General features: G+C 35.3%; 1 protein-coding gene across 2 annotated transcripts in view; it reads right to left on the bottom strand.

Annotated features, from left to right (window-relative positions):
• The window catches only part of DNAH5 (dynein axonemal heavy chain 5), a 114,995-nt gene that overhangs the window by 25,871 nt on the left and 69,103 nt on the right, over positions 1-20,021 (bottom strand). For both annotated transcript variants that reach the window (XM_050970871.1, XM_050970872.1), the window contains exons 49-59: positions 18,832-19,045; positions 17,992-18,215; positions 15,810-16,005; positions 11,458-11,630; positions 8,815-8,945; positions 7,815-7,968; positions 6,890-7,157; positions 6,075-6,306; positions 4,424-4,538; positions 4,031-4,207; positions 1,036-1,239 (exon numbers count right to left, since the gene is read on the bottom strand). In XM_050970871.1, coding sequence (XP_050826828.1) covers positions 1,036-1,239; positions 4,031-4,207; positions 4,424-4,538; positions 6,075-6,306; positions 6,890-7,157; positions 7,815-7,968; positions 8,815-8,945; positions 11,458-11,630; positions 15,810-16,005; positions 17,992-18,215; positions 18,832-19,045 — 2,088 coding nt within the window. The remainder of the gene's footprint in view (positions 1-1,035; positions 1,240-4,030; positions 4,208-4,423; positions 4,539-6,074; positions 6,307-6,889; positions 7,158-7,814; positions 7,969-8,814; positions 8,946-11,457; positions 11,631-15,809; positions 16,006-17,991; positions 18,216-18,831; positions 19,046-20,021) is intronic.

Below are 20,021 nucleotides of genomic sequence, written 5' to 3'. Positions count from 1 at the left end.
TTCAAAAAGAAAATGAAGAGCTAAACTCTAGTTCCAAAACATACATTCTGCAAGACAGTCCTTTCAAAAGTCAAGCCATCTATCTTACCTTTAAATCACCTTGTCTAATTACTGGAATGTATTTCATTTTTAAAGAATTTATTTTTACTCTTTTCTTGAAAAAGCATATTTTTCCTCTTTCCTCCTGAAAATCTCTCAATTTTCTCCCCCAAATTTATTTGCAATGTATAATGAAACCCAATCCCAGACAAACTTGAAAAAGAGCTGTTCTCTGAAGCACAAATAGGTTTAATTAAGCAGAAACAAAATGAAATGTCGAAGTCCATTATAAAATAAAAACCTTTACAAGTAGATGCAATGTGAATACTGCATAAATAAAATCCATGCCAACCAACCATACAATGCTGGTCAAGCTTCCTACTAGACCAGTGACAAATTAAGTAAATTCAAAATGCAGAAATCAGAGATTATAACACTCAGTGGAGCAGGAAAACATACAATTTATTCTAACTAGATAAATCATAATATTATTAGTTTTAGTTATGAAAAGGGATTTATTTATCAGTTAGTTAGTCTTTCCATTTCCCTAGACAAATCCTGTGAACCAAAAAATTCCCAAATTTTAAAAAGTCCTGGTTGTGTTCATCCTAATAACCATCTATGCTTTTCCAAACCAGCACACAAGCTAAAATGTTGAAAATTAATGAAAAGCTAAATACCAGACAAAAAGATGTTTGTTATCAGCTTTAATGAAACAGGCAAGTAACGGCTATCCAAACCAAATGCTTCAAGCTTTGAGTCATTTGTCAAATAAAACAATTTCATTGCCTTACTTCGGAAAAATTATAGTTGATTTGCAAGTAGGATTAAAGTTTATGTCATTCTGACTTATTTATTCTTAAGCCCTTAACATTTCAGATCTATTGTTTGATTCCCCTTGCACATTTGTTCTCCTATGAACATCAGAGAAAACATTGTCCCTTATTTTCTTGCATTATAAAAATTTAAAAAAATAGAAAAAGGGTCCACAAGCACCTGTAGGCTCTGTAAGAAGTTCCCTGTTGTCATCAGCTTCTGTGATTCTTGCCACGATGGGACAGTACAGCATTTTTCCTGATCAATTTTCACGTGGTTGACTCTGCGCTGGAAGAGCAGCAGCACGCAGTCCATGATGCGCATGATGAGGTGAGGAGGCCGGCCCAGGGTGCGCACGGTGGCAATGTCTGCAGGCTTTATTGTCTAGCAATTGAAAACACAGGGCAAAGCAAGTACTTCTTCTGTTTAGTTAATAAAACACAGAGCATAAGCTCACCAACGGTATTAATCAATGGGAGAAAAAAATAAAAATATATATGCTCTTTTTGCCTCTAAAAAGCATCAAGCTAGAAGAACCCCCCATCAGATTTTCACTACTAACTCCTATCAACTCCTAGGAAACATCAGCACAGCATCTCTACAGCAGCACCTTAAAACTCAAAACTACCATGAACTCTTTTGACAATAAAAAAGAGCAAACCAGAAATAAATTGAAATTTTACTTGTTCTTTAAGTGCAAACATATTGACCAGAAACTGTGCTTAGAAAGAAAATACTTTTTGTTGACATCCAGCAAACGAAGGTGAATTAAGGAAACCAGTGAGAAGGCCTGGTATATGCATATGTTTGTACCTTCTAATACATCTTACCAGGAATATTCCTGGCATAGAAGCAGGCCTACAAGAAAAATATATTATAGTAAGGTATGAAAACCCAGGTCTTAATAAGTAGGGCTAAATAAGTCTAGAGTGTAAGTCTAACACTGTAACTCACAACTCTACATCAAGAATCGGAAAAGACACCAGAAATATCTGCTGAAGATGTCTCCTTAGAGAAGAATTGATTTGAGCAGCAGTGCTTACTGCACCCCATACAAAGCAACAAAACCACTGAACAATGGGAACAGCTGATGGGCAGACCTGCTTCTACAACACATACAACTCTGAGCAGAAGCTTTGCTTATTTACAGGCAGTTTAATCAGTCTGAGTACACAACAGTTCAAACAGTAAGCAACAGATTACTTAGTAATCTGAGTACTCAGAGTACTGTGAGCATCGTGACATCTTGCCTCTAGCCTAGCACATGCCTCACTGGGAATTCATGAAGGCAGATTTTAATTACTTGCGTCTATACTTCAATAAAGGGACTTCAAAGCACTGCAGACTACCCAGGTCACCTTCCCTCTGCCAGCCCTTTATTTCCCTTCAATATTTTGCTGCTTGTTGGGTTCTGTGTGCACCAAAAAATTCACCAGAGATCTTACAGATATCTGCGTGAAAACTTTAGCCAGTGATTCTTAGCAACTGTTAGGAAATTCAGCTCAGCCTTATTTTTGCTAACATACAAATTGTGGCAAAATTGTTACATTTCAATTTTATTTATTTCTTTACTTGTCTATAGTTATGCATTTAATGTGCTATTTTTATTACAGGGCAAAGTGTAACAAGGTTTTACTGAACTCTGACAATTCTTACTCAAGAATTGATTCTTACTTTAAAAATCTAATCTCACTATATGTTTAGAAATGCTTATAAGATGTTGTGTACCAACCTTTCTCCTAATGTAGCATTTATCATTCTTAAAATACATTAAAAATTGACTAAAATAGCTAATAAAGATTTTTTTTTCATCTGGTAATGACCTTTCTGTTTATCAAATATTTTAATAGGCATTTATCTACTCTACAAGCAGAATTCTACTATAGGAATCCCTAGCTCAAATTTGCAAATCTGTAATGATTATGAGATTCATTTTTTGAAAGATACAGACACATACAGAGAAGATTCTTGCTTAAGGGAGTGAATGAATGAATGAATGAATGAATGAATGAATGAATGAATGAATGAATGAATGAATGAATGAATGAATGAATGAATGAATGCTGAGAGTAAATAGACACATTCTGCTAGGTGTCTTTTTATGATAGTTTGCCTTTCCCCTTTAGACATAGGCAAAGCAATTTATTATAGAAAATGCAAGAAATTCAAGATTAAGCCCAAATGCTTTTTCCCATTGAGAAGTTTTACAATAATGCCAGCATCACTTTTTCTTGAAGTCAGGTTTTTATTTATTAGCACCCTACATTTCAAGAAGAGCAGTATTTTATTGGTTCAACCATTTTAGTCAAAAGCAATCTTTAATAAGATACAGATCCAGACACACAATACTGGTGCCCTCTTTATATTGCAGATGCTGACTAAATAACATTGCTTATTTTTTTCACCTGTCAGAATGCTTGCCCACTACCAGGTTTGCTGTTTTGTTGTTGCTAGCTCTTTAACCTTTTTCCTGTGGTTATATATCAGGGTCTTATAATACAAACCTTCTCCCATATTTCACTCTTCCCAGTTGTCAGGTCATCAACCTTCCTTTTAACTTTTGCACTCTGTCCTTTAAGCATCATGGCAGAGGCTGTTAAACATCTTTCACTCAAAGTGAAGTCCTACATCCAGAAGATCCATAAAAATTCTTCTACACTAGATTTCAAAGCTAATCATGCCATTTCTTCAAATCTGTCTTTAACCATCACAACTGCTGGCAGCCTCTCAAATGGAAAGGTGTCATTTCCAGCAAATCTACATAAAACCCTTTGAGGTTTGTCTATCCTTCAGGTTTTTTCTTCATCCTTTTCTGTTTCTTGAGATGTGAGCTCCCTGCTAGCATCTAACATGCATATTTCAGATTCCATTAGTACTGCTCACAGCAAAATGTCTTGAGGCACATCCTCCTATAAGTTCAGCTGAGCAGACAAAGACAAATATATTCAAATTACAGTTTCAAAGAAAGTTAAAATTTGCCCTTTTCTAAAAACTGACTAATTAGGGTTGGTACTCATGTGAAAAAAAAAAACAAAACAAAACAGAACCTAAAAAGCCTCAAAACACATATATTTATTTTCTGTCAAGTGAAGAGTTTTGCAATGCACCTGCAATTTTGTGTTTCAAAGACATCCACCTTCTTAGTGGTAATGTTGTACATGGTCCAAGTACTAACCTGTAAGGCTGCCTCTGCCTCTTCCAAAGCAGGCTTGGCAGCCTCCAACTTCTCTTCAGCAATGGCTTTGTCAACTGTGATACTGTCTACAATAGCTTGGGCTTTGTCTTTCACTTTCTGAACATCACCCTTCACATTCTCAGCTGCCTGTGCTTTCACAGTAACTTCTTTCAATACCTAGAACGTGAGAAAACCCGCATGCCATAGTTAAAAGAGGGTTTTTTTATAAAATCATATCATTTCAATTCCAGAAAACTCAAATAACATAAATTTTCCCCAAGACCCTTTCTCTTCAACACCTAATTTCATTTTAATTGATTAATCTTCTCAAAATAGAAGGAATAAAAGGAGAAAAAAAATCAAACAGCAATACACTTTGAAGGCTGTACATACCATGTCAGCTTTTTCATTGGCAATTTGAAGCTCCTTTTCTTTTACCTCCAGTTCTCTGCTTAGAGCAGCCACTGACTCAGAGGCCTCTTTCAATTTCTCCAGACCAGTATTTATTCTGAAGTTAAAAAGCAAAATAAAATGCATCTCATTCACTATGTCATTTACTCTCTACTTTCCATCTATAGAATAAATCACATCAATCAGAATGAATAATTGCAAATGATATTTTACACCAAAAATAAGACTTGGGCAACTTTTACCTTTCTGATATCTTCAGAATCAATAAAGTGGACAATAAAGTACAATAATAAAGTTTGTGGCTGGAAATTTTACCCACTTCTGATCAAACAGTATGCAAGGCATACTGTTTGATCAGAAGTGGGTAAAATTTGTATCATTGCATAAAAATCCTACATGTTGTTCTATAAATGTCACTGTCTCTCTTGAGCCAATAACCAAAGAACTGAGTTTTGTACAGCACAAAGCATTTCCTGATAATCAAAATTCTGAAAATTATAACCAATCAATATTTCTTATTTGAAGTGGAAACTGAAAACAAAACGAGACCAAACAAAAGAAAAGAAAAATAGTGTTGAGATAAGACTTCTCTGACTCAGCATTAAAATGCTACTTAAATAGTGCTTTTTATTCTATCAAAAATTCTTCACTTGGGACTTTTCAGACAAGTTTAAAAGGCCTCTACAGAGACTAGTATTGCAAAGACTATGCAGTACTTGGACAGCTGAACAAATGCAGGAGAACAGACAAAGTGTAACCCCCAACAAGTTCAGACAGAGGGACTAAGTTTAAGTGGAAGAAATGGGACTTCATGAACTGACTTGGTAAATCCGAAGGTAAAAACAGGGCAACACCCCTCTGTTTTACAAGCCTTCACCGCTAATATAACTACAGGTTTCAAATTCAATTTGACTTTGAAGACAAAGAATGTTTCAAAGCCAAATAAACAAGTTAAAGCCTTTCTTTAAGGTTTCCAGCTCTTTTTAACAATCTTTCAAAACTGAGAAGGCAATTTTTCTTAAGGGTGATACCAACTGATACACTGTGTTAATTTTACATTATAGTTGCATGCTCCTGACATGAACATGTATCTGCAAATAGATATCATTAGTTTAATAAAGCATCTGAAAATAGGAACAAGTGTATCAAAACCACCCTAATAATGTACAAGTAAAAAGCTCAGGAGTCTAAGTGAGACTCTGTGTTCACAAAACCACTTAGGATATTCCTTACATGTTCATAACAGGAGGTTACAAGTGTTCAGCAAGAAAACAAAAGCTGGCAACTGGCAAATTAAATGTTATTATTAATGTATTATGAAACTACATGTAGATGTCTTCTTTTACTCTTTGAAAACACATGGCTACAACTTATATTCACCTCGTATTCCCTCTACGTCTATTTTTCATGCACCACTACTCTTCCCCCCCACCAAATATATATAGTCTTTATCTTATATGACAAGAGTAACTATAATATTTGAATGAGTTACACCTTCACATAATTTTAGGAATTAAAAATACATTTTTTTGCTGTGTGAGGAGACAAGCCCTGCATTGAAATGAAGCATATCAGAATATACCTACCTGGGGAAGAAAACTGTGGAAAAACAGAAGTAACCTGACTAGTTTACCTGTTTGATAATATTTGCACTTCAGCATGCTTTTCTTTGTATGTCGTTTTATATCCCTGAATAAAGGTCAGGTAGGATTTGGGAGTCACATGTGTAGAACGTCTGTATCTTTGAAAGTAATCAGAACACTTTTCTGCCACTCCATCCTGGAATGAGCCCATACACTGCACAATTTCCCTCTTTGTATCAGCAGTGCAGTCCATATCAAATGAGGACAGAAAGTGTTCAGACACTTAGGAAAGAAAGAAAGCCTAAATGTTAGTAAATATTTATAAAAACATCTTAGCTAATAAACAAGTCACTATAAAACAAATCAGCATGTAGTATCTTGGCCTTCACCCAGCTTCTGGAAACCCATTCTTCTTTACTCTTCACCATCAGATTCTGAATATTATTCCACACCTGTCAGTAAAAAGTATAGCCAAGGATCTGTCATTCTTCATCTCCAAAGTGTGCAACTGCTTTTTCACTCCGAACCTAGCTGCTACCTACCAGGGACTGGGTAATCACAGCCTTCCTTTGTATGTCCTATCAGATACATTCACAAATAATCCCATTCTTTACTAGCATCTTTGCCTTCTTTACAAATACTTTTAAGACATCTTCATGGGAAATTTTTCTTTAAACTGTGTTCAAAACCATTCCTCTGTAGAAATATTTCGACAGCTTAATAAAACAGGCTTTAAAGAAAAAAATATCTATATCAAATTTTAGAATCAAGTAAGTTTCTTCTGGCAAAATTCAACACAATTAAAACAGCTACATGACCACTGATCAGAAAATTATGTCTCTGCAAAGGTAAAACCTACACGTACCTGCCACCAGGGCATCCTTAGGCCATCGGCTGAACCAATCTATAGTGCATCCAGAAATGAGAGCAGGGAACTTCAGGGCCCTATTTCGGAATTTTTCACCAACTGGTGAAAAGCAAAGAACTACATGGAGGTTCTGACGTACTCTGGCCATGAAATATTCATACAGAGCTTCATTGGTTGGAGGTCTTCGCGGATGTTCCTTTTTGAGGAAGGGAATGAGGTCACTAATGATCTCATCTATCTCATCACGTGCAAATAAGTTTGAAACCTTTGGGAAGAAGGAAGATTTTTCATGCTTTTTGAGATGATCCAAAACAGAGGATATAGCAGAAGGTTCTTTTAATACACAGCATTGTAGGAAGGGGCATAGATCTCAGACACTGAAGTTATTAGCACCCCCCAACTCCTTTCTTTAAACAAGAAGTTTTAATGAAGTGATTCCATTAAATAGACTGAAATCTAACTTGCTGTAAATTTTAAATCCCACCCCCCAATAGCTTTCATTCCTTCTCTTTATATTCTAATAACTAGCAGCAAATACTCTGAAACATAACCCTAAAATAACAAATAAGTAAATAAAATCAATAAAATCCGTCAATTCTGGACATGAATTTACCATACAAAAACTAACTGTACACTAATAGTTAATTTAACAGGCAACTTTTCAGAACATCAGTAATAGTTCTCAAGCCTAAATTTTATTTTTTTAAAGCTGTTCTCATTTCCCTTGAGATAGCTTTGCTCAGTCTAACCTAGGATTCTGTAGTAGACTGCATTCATTTTTAAGAATACTTTAATGACAAAAAGCACTTGAGTTCTAGTTTTTGGAAGTGTACTCTTTGACTTATAACAAAATATTCAAATAATTTCTGTTATTTTACCTCAGAATTATGAATTTTAAAAAGCAGAAAATTGATAATCTTACCTCTCCTGATGACAAAACATTGTTCAAGTACTCCAAGAAAGACTCATCTTTGATCTCATTGTCTGTAAAAAGAAAACAGGTGCCTTTGCCTTGCAGTCCTGCTGTTCTGTATAAGAGTTTCAGATCTTCCATCAAGTTTAAAGTGCTGTATGATCTACAAAAATAAAAATGTTAGTTGAACAAATACTCATCTCTTTTAAAAAAAGTCTTCCAACCAAAATGGTAAAAAAAACCAAAAAAATTTAAGTTAGAAACAATGTCTTGGAACTTAAGACAAAAAGGTACCTATTTCAGATAGGTCCTCTGATGAGACCCACAATAAGGGACATTCCCACATGTGAACATACAACTTCTTCTGCAGCCAACACACTTGCAAAAGATTTTAAATCATTTCCCTTCTCTAAAATCACATTTGAGTACCAAAACTGACTTTTCCTACAGACAGCTGGGATGGTATTCATTCTGAGACATTCAGAGAAGTATTTATAATTTTTTTAATATTTATTTCTAAAGAAACCACACTGGGTTGAACAATGTGAAATAAAGCAAAAATGTACTTGGAAAAGGTTGTCAAAATACTGATAGATACCTAAGATCTACCAAATTAGAGGACAGGGATAAAGATTCAACATCCTCAGATGACAGTATTTCAAATATTACAATAATAATTCATAAAGGACTTTTGGATAGATAACCACTTGAAAATATTTTCAGTACCATTTAATGTACTGTGCAAAGATGAAAAGATAGAATACTGGTAGTGTCAAGTTTTCTCTTTCTGTGAAGGAAATAAAATAATTTCCTACTCCAAAGATAGAAAAAAATTCACAATCATTGTAGAAAATCAAGCAAATCTAGTAAGTTTCAAAGGATTGTCATGTCCTTCCACTCTATGTGATGGTGATCAGACTACGTTAAGCAGAGAATGTGAGCCTGTTTTATTTATAGGAAGACATAAAACACAAAGTACTTATTTAGCTAAATTTCAAGTAATGCTCACCTTGTCAGCATTATCTGGAATGTGTCATAGCCAGCTATGAAGGATGCCAGTCTTGTCAAGCTCTGCTTTCCGGATCCACCAACTCCAACTAAGAGAGCATTTCCACGAGGAGTGCGAATCACACGGGAAATCTGTGTAATATACTAGTCATTTATTGCTACAATGTGTAAGAGTCACACATTTAAAATTCTATGCTACAGCATTGAAGAAGTTATATTAGAAATTAAGAACAAATTACAATTTTAAGGTTTAATTAAAGGAGTCTATATGACTATTAATATATTCTGTGGACATTTGTACTTTGCAATATTTCCTGTTGACCTGTCAAATAGTATAGCAACCATTTGATTCTATCACAATGTATGTTCAGTTATCAGTAGAATTATATGTCCCACAAAGTACAAGTAAATCTCAGCTGTGATTTCTTAGTGATGTGCTATCACAGCATGAGGGATTATGAAAATTGGGAAGGAAATAATTTCCCCAATACCATGACCTCTGGATAACTTTGTTAAGACTCATCTAACCACATCCTCTCATTGTGACCTCAAGGACAGGATGTCCCAGGCATGTTAAATGCAGGACAGAGTCTTGAGTATTCTCTGCCTTTATAAAAAAACTGCCTTTATGTTACTCTTCTCATTTACTTGACTGTAAAAATGCACAGTACCAAGTATGAATATTTGATCACAGTGAAACATCTCCCAGTTAGATCAACATTTCTTTCCCTCTTCATTATTTATCTTTTAAATCAAAAGGCAGTAGCTTCTTACTGCTCCACACTTCCCTTCAATTCAGGACTGTGCAAGATAAACAAACAAAGCCTTTAGAATTCAGAGCCAAAAAAATTTCAGCAGTAACGGTGAACTGCATACAGCACTTGTCCTACTGCCCACAGCCAAAAACAATGCCATGAAACACGGCAGCCCATCAGGTGCAAGTCGACAGACCCTCAATGTACCCAGAAGAGCATACATTAACATCCAGAGCAGCACAGAGCCAATTCCCTCTCAAAGACACAACAATACCAGCCAGCTGGTTAACAGCTGGTCTCCTCCGTACAAGCAATGATGCACGGGATTGGCTTCTGTTCTTTTTATTATCTTGATCAGTTCTTTGATGACTCCGAATTCCATCATGTCAGTAAACAACCTGGGACACTTATTTACTTACCCTTCCTCTGAGTTACCTCTTTCCAAGCTCTTAAAGATAGTCATGCCAATTTCCCCTAATTTGAAAAGCATTTCTTTCACATATTGAATGAAATGTATTTGTTGTTTTCCATCAGGTAATGTTTCATAAGAAAAATAAAATCAAGTATGAAGGCTTAGTCTAAGCTTTATTATTTAAGCAAAGAAAATTTAATTTGCACAAAACCCTTGCAATATCAATGATCATTTCAATAATGGCTATTAGATCTGTTCCAGGCACACAATTGGAAACTTTGCTCTCTATTTAAGATATCCCTCAGCTTTGACTCATTCAAGTCATATTATGTCAGCTCAGATTAGGCATTACCTCAACTGTGCCTAGCTTCTAAGAGAAAGTTAGATGTCTCAGGTCTACACAGTTGTTCCTGTTTTCAAGAATTTAGAATCATAGAAACACTTTTTATCCAAGCAAAGCATTTTTCATAAAGCATAAAATTATCAGTTTATCCAAGAAAATACTAATAAATTTTTTCAGGTATTTACCATCTAGCTACCCAAAGATATTTTAGATGACAGATGGATGTTCAGTGAAAAAAAAAATTATTATATCCTAAACTTATATAGTTTTTTCCTAGAAATAAATGAGAAACTTATTGGTAAGTGTGACGGTTATTCACAATTGTCCTAAAGAAATCCAGAGCAGAACATTACTAATTTTGCAGTGAAGCTTAGAATGAAAGAGACTAATTTTGTGAAACAATAAGAATTCACCCAAAAATTTTGAAAACCGTACATGTAATGTGTTTGTCAAATATAATTAAATTAAAATTGTTTTGATATTTGATGTTGTATTTGGGGGGATGATGCAATTACACATACAGTTCTTAACAATTTTTAAAAATACCGAAAACCTCAGTATTCAACTTAGACAATAGGGGTTCTAGTGTTAAAAAAAAAAAATTAAAAAGGCTCTCCTTTGTATGAGGCCTATTCTGTGTGAACAATCATATCAAGCTGTGCTGCGTTGAAAGTTATGGTCAGCTCCAATCCATATTCAAAAGAACTTTAGAAGTAGTGAGCATACTGTGGATCTACAAAGGAATTTTGGACTACATTAATTCCTACTCTGCTGTGCATACTCCTTCAGAAGCAACCAATTATGTCTTAACCTGAATTTCATTTGACTCTCCAGAGAGAGGAAGGGCTCCCAGAAGAATTAAGGAGGAAGGTTGAAATAGAATTAGAATAGCTAGCACCATGACCCCACCAAACATGAAAGATAGGTATAAAAGAATAGTTCCCTCTGGTGTATTTTCTAAAAATTTTTTAATAGGTTTTAATACCTAGTCACAGTGTGATAGATCAAATATTTGATAGCAATAAATTAGTTGCTGCAGTTTCAGAAGTAATTTACCTTGATTCATGCATATCTCTACTCAAAGGAGATGCAGGCAAGTGAACAACAACAAATGGCAATCCAGCAAGACTGTACCTTGACTAAATGAACCATAGCATCCTCAAAGAAAACCAGGTCCATTCCAGCACCACGAACATTCTCATTGTAAGCTTGCAAAAACTTATTTAAACGATCCCGTAGCTGATGAAATGAGGAGATTGGTTCATAGATTTTGGGAATATCTAAATTAGCTTCCTCTGGTTTCTCATCTAGAACAAAAAGCAAGTAATAAAACCTTAGCAGTTTAAATAATTGACAAAGGTTCAATGAGGGGATAAGTAAGTGAAGATAACTAGAAGTTTCACCACCCAGAAACAGGTTTATTATACACATTATTATATATTATATGTACATTTGAGAGTGCTGAGTACACCCTGCCTGCAAGAAATGGTAATTTCAGCAATGTAATTTTTAAAGACAAAAGAAGAAAAAAACATAAATAGCCATCTTTATTGGAAACTTGAAAGATGAAAAATGATATTTTTTTAGGTGCTTGGAAAAAAAGAATCACCAGAGAATGAAGGTAAATAAATACTGCAGTTAAAAATTGCAAATAATCTGTTCTGTAAAAGAAAAACAGTCAAAACTGATCAAATAATTGCACGAGAAAAAACATACTCTTGAAATTAATAACTGCCACAACAAAAAAATTCATTCAAATGAATTAGAATACATTTGCTTCCTTAGGTGATATAAAAGGCACAATTTAACTCTCAAAGAAAGGAGGTAACAGTGCTGCTGCCTCATTTTTCTATTCATACCTTTAATCATGCTGAAAGGTGACATGCTTTCATTCATAAGAATTCTTACACCAAATAAAATTACAGAAAAGTTGAGATCAGGGACCTCTGAAGGTCGTCTGGTCCAACCTCTTGTTCAAGATGGGCCACCCAGAGCTGGTTCACCAAGACCATGCTCAGTTGGCCTATGAATACCTCCAAAGACAAACTCCACAATATCTCTGGACAGACTGCCACAGTGAGGGGGAAAAAAAAAAAAAAAAAAAAAGTAAAAGTCTGATAACTGATGTTCAAGTTCTTCACTAGATTTTATCCAGTATATCTACATCTTTCCTGTATTGGGGAGCCCAGACTCGGACACAGCACTCCAGGTGTGGCCTTACTAGTGCTGAAAAAGGCAAAGGACAACCTCCCTTGGCCTGCTGGCTGCATTTCTTCTAATGCAGCTTAGGATGTCACTAGTTTTTATTTCCTGCAAGGGTACACTGCTGGCTCATGTTCAGGCTGGTGCCAACGAGCACCTCCAGGTCCATTTCTGCAAAGCCGACTTGCAGATGGGTGACCACCAGTGTGTATTGGTGCATGGGACCTCTCCTGCCCAGGTCCAGGAGTTTGCACTTCCCTTTGTTGAACCTTATGGAGTTCCAGCAGTTTAGTTATCTGGGAGCCAGCACAACCTCTGGCATCTCAACCATGCCTCCTAGTTTTGTGTCAGCTGGGAATTGGCTTGAGGGTGCACTCTGCCCCATCACCCAGACCACTAATGACAGTGCTGAGGATGGCTGGACCCTGTGCTGACCCCTGGGATACATCATTAGCTACTGGTCTCCGATTAGACTTTGAGGCACTGATCACCACTGTCCGGGCTTGACCATTCAGCAATTTTCAATCTATCTCACTTCTCATCTTTTTTTCATTAAAAAATACCTGACAAATCTCATTGAAACAGTGCCAGCAGGCAGATATCAGGGGGGTTTTGGTTGGTGGTTTGGATTTCCTCAAAAATAATACTAGTACAGTAAATTTTGCTCTATTTACATACATTTAGCTCAATTAGTTTCAGGATTTCATGATCTATATATACTACAGGATGTATTTTTCCAGTTATCCTAAATCAGGCATTTTGCAAAGCCTCTTCTAACTTCCTGAAGAAATATATAATTCAGAACATTATCTCTAATAGGTATAATTAAAATCAATTAAATAAATCATCCCAGTAAAATAAGTATTTCCCTAAGGCTTAGTAAAGCACTAGAAGCCTGTGTGAAGGTAAGGGACCTTCTAGATTTTGGAAAAGAAATCCAACCCCCATCCAAACTCTACTGTACTTAGAATACTGTCTGTAACTTCTTTCTTGTTTCAAATTTTTTCTCCATTTCCTTTCCATTGTACCTTTCTAATGCTCATGCAGTTTCAAAGGAAAAAACAACAACAGAAAAGAAATTACAAAACTAAAACTCAAAAATACATATTTAAAAACATCTTTTAGGAAAAACATATTTTACCACAGAACCTCTTTCAAAATACACAAATTATTCATTATCTTTCAGCTGTCCTTTATATTGCATTTTTTGTTATCTTAATTTCTGAATTTTAGCTCAATATTGCTTCTGCATATGAATACTCCTCTAGATTAAAATCTAATTAAATCAATTGACTTATTTTAACCTGTAAAAGCACTGGTTAAACTAAAGGAGTATTCCAGGTGGAAATCAATTTCTTACAAGCTGAATAAGATATTTAAACAAATTACCAGCTGATAAGAAACTAATAAGAAATATATCAAGGACTTAAGGTGCAGCGATACTTTTAAAATTTGGAAACATTTAAAATAATTATATCATCTTAATTCTGTTCCTGCAGTTTTATTATTAATGTCCAAGGACAGTACAATCAAGTACAAAATCTAAGAAAGGGCAGACTTTTCCATTATTTAGAGAGGCAGCCAGAAAAAAGTATTATTTTAAAGTCTTGCTCAGTCTCAAGATTCATAATCACAAGTACTAAACAATGTCAAAATCAACCAATAAAAACACCTTTGAATAGGTGGAGGGTCTTGAGATCACTAGCACCACCAACAATTCCTTTGAAGCTAAGATCTAAAAGTTGACTAAGATCTAAGTCATTGTGTATTTCTCTCAGGGACAAACATATTGTGCTTTTGCAATCCAGAGACAAAAAGATCAAGTAGTAACAGCAAACATATTACTAATCAAACATATTACTAATCTGAGGGCTCTTTGAAGTCAATGCCAGATGCCATTTTTAATATTTCAGAGCTTAGAAATCTCTAAAATCAAGGTCCTGCTCTTACACTTCCACGATTATGGGAAATTCTAAATGCCATTATAGGGACAAATAAAACAAAATTTCGCTTGTTATTCTTTTCATTAAAGCCAAAAACAGAAAGGGGGTTCTCAAGGCTCAGGATTTAGGTTAGGTCCTGAAATCTATTGAGGGCAAAAAAAAGCCTTTCTATATGAGAGTCTCCTGCTTTGTATTTAGATGAAGTTCCATGCTAAAAGGCACAGGAACGTTTAATCTGTCAGGACAGGTACGTTTAATCTGTCACCAAAAAGGCAAATAATTTTGAGAAAGACATTTATTATTTACCAAATGTTGAGAAATACATTTAATTTTCAGTTCAATATGATGGTTTCTAGTACGGACTTAAATTTTCACATTAAAGATCACTCCTCACCCTCTCAGTATGCATTCTGACTTACATTTCAGTTTTCTCTACACTGATGAAATTTAGCAAGTTATTTAAGACTGTAATTATTTTCTTTCTTACACCAGTTTACTTTTACTTCTATTTTATTCCTTCCAATGAAATAGGTCCTATCCTTTATTCTCCTTTTGTCACTTCCTTCTGTCTACTTCAATTATTCAAGAAAAGCTTCAAATAGCCTTGGCCATTCATGCCAGTCTCTTACTGCTCCACTCTCCACCATTGCAGTGATACCAACACAGATAACTGAATCATCTCATGATCTTCCCCTAACCACAAACAAATATATTCTGGTTTTTTGCAACAATTGATAAATATCCCCACGTCATTTAGTGAGATCAGTGACACCACGTTTTTGTTTGAAAGACCTAAAGGTATTGCAATAAGTCATATGGGTTTTTAAAGAGGTTTAACTAGCATTCAGGAAAATTTGAATTAAAATTCATTTGTAACAAAAACATGTAACAGTTATTTCCTAAAGAGTATTGGATTAGCCCAGAGACAGAATTTTTTAAATCAGATTTCTAGGGCATGTTACCTACATTGCAGTCCTTTATCTGCTACTGCAACCCCACCATTTCAAGTCATTGATAACAAATTTCCTTCATCATTTTGAAATTAAAAAGACTCATGCTCACTATCTGGCAGTTCTGTCTGTCTGCCACACCAATTTAAATGAAAGCAAGACTCTCCTAGACAGACAACTGGATGTCAATACAGACTTAGAAATCCCATTAAGGTAAAAAATTTGCCACAGCTGGTAACATAGATTACCTTCAAAGCCACTGGACAAAACAAACACTTTTGATACATAAACTTACTATGAATTTTTACAACATATTCTTCTTAGTATCTATGATTATCATATCCCCTTGCCTATTCTTGTCATTTCTGTGATTATTAAAGTAAATCTTTACCAGTTTTTGCAGGTGCATCCCTTAAGAAGTCAACAAAGAATGCATCTGTTTCACGATTCAGCAAAGCTTTTGGATCTTCAAATTCCTCCTCAATGAGTTTTGCCACAGCTGTGTGAAACCAATCAACATCTTCTGAGGTTGTGAAACGATCAGCAATAACACACTTGCATTCATGCTTCCACAGTTTTATCAGCACCTACATACAAAAAGAAAAAAAAACAAAAAACAGGCATTTCACAGAATCACAGAAGGACAGAAGGAGAGTGGGCCAGTTTGGAAGGGACCACAGTGGATCATCCTCCCTGCTTAGGCAGGGTCACCCTAGAGCACATGGCAGAATCACATCCAGATGGTTCCTGAGTATCTCCAGCAAAGGAGACTCCACAACCTCTCTGGACAACCTGTTCCAGGGCTCCATCACCCCCCGAGTAAAGAAGTTCTTCCTCATGTTCAGGAGGAACTTCCTGTGGATCAGTTTCTGCCTGTTGTTGCCCCATTCCTTGGCACTGCCGAGCAGAGCCGTGGCCTGTCCTCCTGACACTCTCTCTTCAGATACTGGCAGACATTGATGAAGTCTCTCCTCAGTCTTCTCATTCTGAGACTGAACAAGCCCAGCTCCCTCAATCTCTCCTCTTAAAAGAGTCCCTTAACTGTCTTTGTAGCTCTCTGCCAGACACGCTCCAGGAGCTCTGTGTCTTTCTTGTACTGAGGAACTAATTTGGCTTGCAAAAAAATTATACCAACTTTAAAGCTTTGCCTTAATTTCTTAACTTAAAAATTACATTAACATTAGAAAAGAAATAGTATTTGGGTTTTTTTTTTCAGAAGAGATACCTTGAGCTTCTTATTCTGCCCAATAGCAATTTAAAAATATATTCAGTTAACTATGGAAAAAGCTTTAATCTAGTGTTCCAAAGTGAGGTGTATGAAGATTTTATTTCCTCAGCCCTAAAACCATATCCATACCAATACATTACCAATGTATTGATAAACCACTTTTCTAACTGGTCATTAAGTTGAAGATACATGAAAATATAAGGGTCATGACACGAATTATTTCATGCCAAACACAGATAGCAGTCCCAATGCTACAGCCAAAGTAGTTAGAGAATAACAGCAAAAGAAAATGTTTAAGTGTTTATATTATCCCTTCTCCAAATTCAATATACCTTTAAAGTCCCCCCATTTTGTCACAGGATGAAAAAGGAGAACCTGTCAGGCTGTTGATACCAGCAGCACTCGTTTTAATCCTATGCTATTACCATACAGTAGTAGAAAAAAACCCAGGTACTCCTTGAAGACCTTTTGTCCAGCCTACAGAACTTCGTACAATTGACGCATACTATGTCAAGTCTCAGAACTAAAATGTAAATTTATATAATAGTATTTGGCCAATTGGTTTTTACACTTCAAAAGACATTAATTGTGTATCTACATATATACATAATCTAAGTGATCCATGATTTTGCTGCAGAAATTAAAATCCATTCTGAAGTTTAAATTTTAGATGCCGTAGATTTCAGGAGCTTATTCAACAGAGATGCACATTTTACATGAAGTGATTATATAACCCAAATATTTAATAAATTTTCCATGTTTACCATAAACACTGCTTTTCCAGCACTACATGTTTCACAGCTTAAAACTCTAAATGACTTTTCCTTAAAATACTTAAAAGAGAAATGATATTTTACTGGAAGAAAGATGGATTATAGAAAAAAAATATCACTAATCCTTGTTATTACTTCTTCCTATTAAACCATAAGCCAGGAACCAATTGTTAGACAGAAATTAGGCAGTGACTGAAAGTCTCAAGACAGTAATGGAGAGGAGGAACTATTCAATTTTTTAATCAATAGTTGAGCATTTTCATTGGGTTAAAGTAAGTTCATTGCCTCTCGCTTATTTTCTCACTTCTTTTAAATAAACTAGCATTTGTCAGTAATAAGAAAAGCAGATGGAAGCAAACTGTTGTGACAAAAGAAGTGGGTTTTGTCATCATTTTGAAACAAAGTTGACATTTCAGTTTATATACTATAAAAGACTAAAACAACTAAAACACCTTTTGCCTCAAAAAACCCACTAAGGTTGCATTTTTTTAAAGCAAATTCAAATGCCGAGATAGACTCTCATCCCCTTTCCTACACAAATAATAACAAGGTCACTGATGTGCTGCACTTACCTGTGGTTCCTTGATCACTTCCGATGAAGTGTTCAGCATTCCTTGCCAAATCCTCGAGAGGTCTCGAAGGTTGAAGACATAATGAAACTTGGCTGGCGTGGGCAACATCTTTAGCTTGGTAATCTGCCACAGCCTGCGTGTCAATGGAACCAGTTTGGCTACTGCTTTCTTCACATCATCTGAAAATCCCCGCTCACTACAGTAGTGTCCTTCTCCAATTACACCTGTGGAAAGAAAAATTGCCAAATCAAAGACGTCAGCGCAACACCAAGAGCAATGATTATCTGAAGCTTCTGTTTCTTTTCTTTTTCCAATCCCAAAGACCTTATCAAATTTGTTAAAATGGCTTTCCAGTGTACATTCAAATTTTTATTCAGCCATTCTTAATGCCATTCTGCCATCGGCTCAGTGGTCATTTAGCTTTTCATTAACAGCACATTAAAATGTTCTTTTCCTCATAAAATAGTTTCCACTGGCCTTGAATAACTAATTTCCTGCTGAAATCAGTATGATCCCATTCTTGGTGAAAGTCTAGTCTTTAGTCACTTAGCAGCAGTGGCAACTGAGCAACTGTCCAGCACTATCACTAAAACAATACCTTCATGTCATCTTATTAAATCTGAGCATACCAAGAGTTTCAGAGATGTGACTGGAACCAAAAAATTTACAAATTGATGACATTGCAGGTGGGGAGTGATTACTGAAGAAAAATGTGCTTGTAAATAAATCAGAGGGGTATTAGGCCTCAATTTTAACAACAATGTGTACAAAGAGAATGATAAGGAAAAATCAACTAATATTTTAAAAAATGAGATGGATACAAAGCTAATTTCCCTTTACCAAAAATTTTGTCAATGGAAGAATTGGAAGGCAGAGTACAGTTGAACACCGAAAATTGTCTCTTCAGCCTCTGTGGAATATCATTGCGACCTCCCCCAGGGTGGATCATAGCAGCCAAAAACTGAATGTCCACAATGTTGGTAAATTCACCAGGTTTTTCCAGGTTATACAGTCCTTTCTGTTCCATCAGTTGCCTAACTATCTCATTAGTCACCTGTAAAGTAACCAGATTTTATATAAGACATTATTATACATACAACTGAATGAAATACAGAACATACTTAAATGTTTGAAATACCTAACAAAGATTATAACACTATCTTGTCCCCTAACCCTCTGCTTATTTACTTCAGGATAAAACTGCACTGCAAGGAATAAGCACTTTTGGTAAAATCTAAGGATAAAAATTGTGGGAGTAGAGGGGTACCCTCGTTTAGAACTAATCATTCATATGAAAATTCACTCTCACTTGAATGCTGCATGATTTCCATTTCTGTTGGAAATACTTCTGCCTTTCAAAAAAACTTTCCAGTTTTTCTAATCAAGCCCAAACTAACGCAACCATGCGTCTTTTTTCAATCAAACCCAAACTAATGTATCATGTTGCAAATGATACAAAATATTTGTATTAAGTTTCATATGCAACAAACACAAACATGGTTTTCAAGCTGAAATAAAAGAACTACTTCCATACAAAAACATGCAAGACCCTTTTCTTTAGCCATAAAGGGATACCCTACATTTCTGTTTCAAAAGCTGAAAAAACTCCACAGAGAGTACATCTTATAGCTTTACTCCTATAGAAATTCTAACATTAATTTCCAAAGCAATGTCCTTCAGAAGAACTTTGTCAATATACATAAAGATTACTTCCATTTTGTCTGAAGCAGAGAAGACACTTCTTACCTCTCAGATTTCACAGTATTTTAATTATTGCCCACAATGTCAGTTTGGTACCACAATTTGTGTACCAAAGACTTATTTTTAATTATAAACTGAGTGTTGTTAAAAAACACTACTAAAATTATACAGGCATGTTCTAAGGAACACTCAAACTGCTTCTTGCTGTCAGCATATTTATTTTCAATTAATTCCTAACAAATTAATGTAGATGGCTTCTTTTAAAAGACTGTTTAAAATTAAAGTATTACATATCAATTTTACCCTATTCTGCATGACTGAGAAGCCAA

Source organism: Serinus canaria, chromosome 2, assembly GCF_022539315.1.
Source record: "Serinus canaria isolate serCan28SL12 chromosome 2, serCan2020, whole genome shotgun sequence".
Classification (NCBI taxonomy): Eukaryota; Metazoa; Chordata; class Aves; order Passeriformes; family Fringillidae; genus Serinus; species Serinus canaria.
This window is presented reverse-complemented; position numbering and strand designations above follow the sequence as displayed.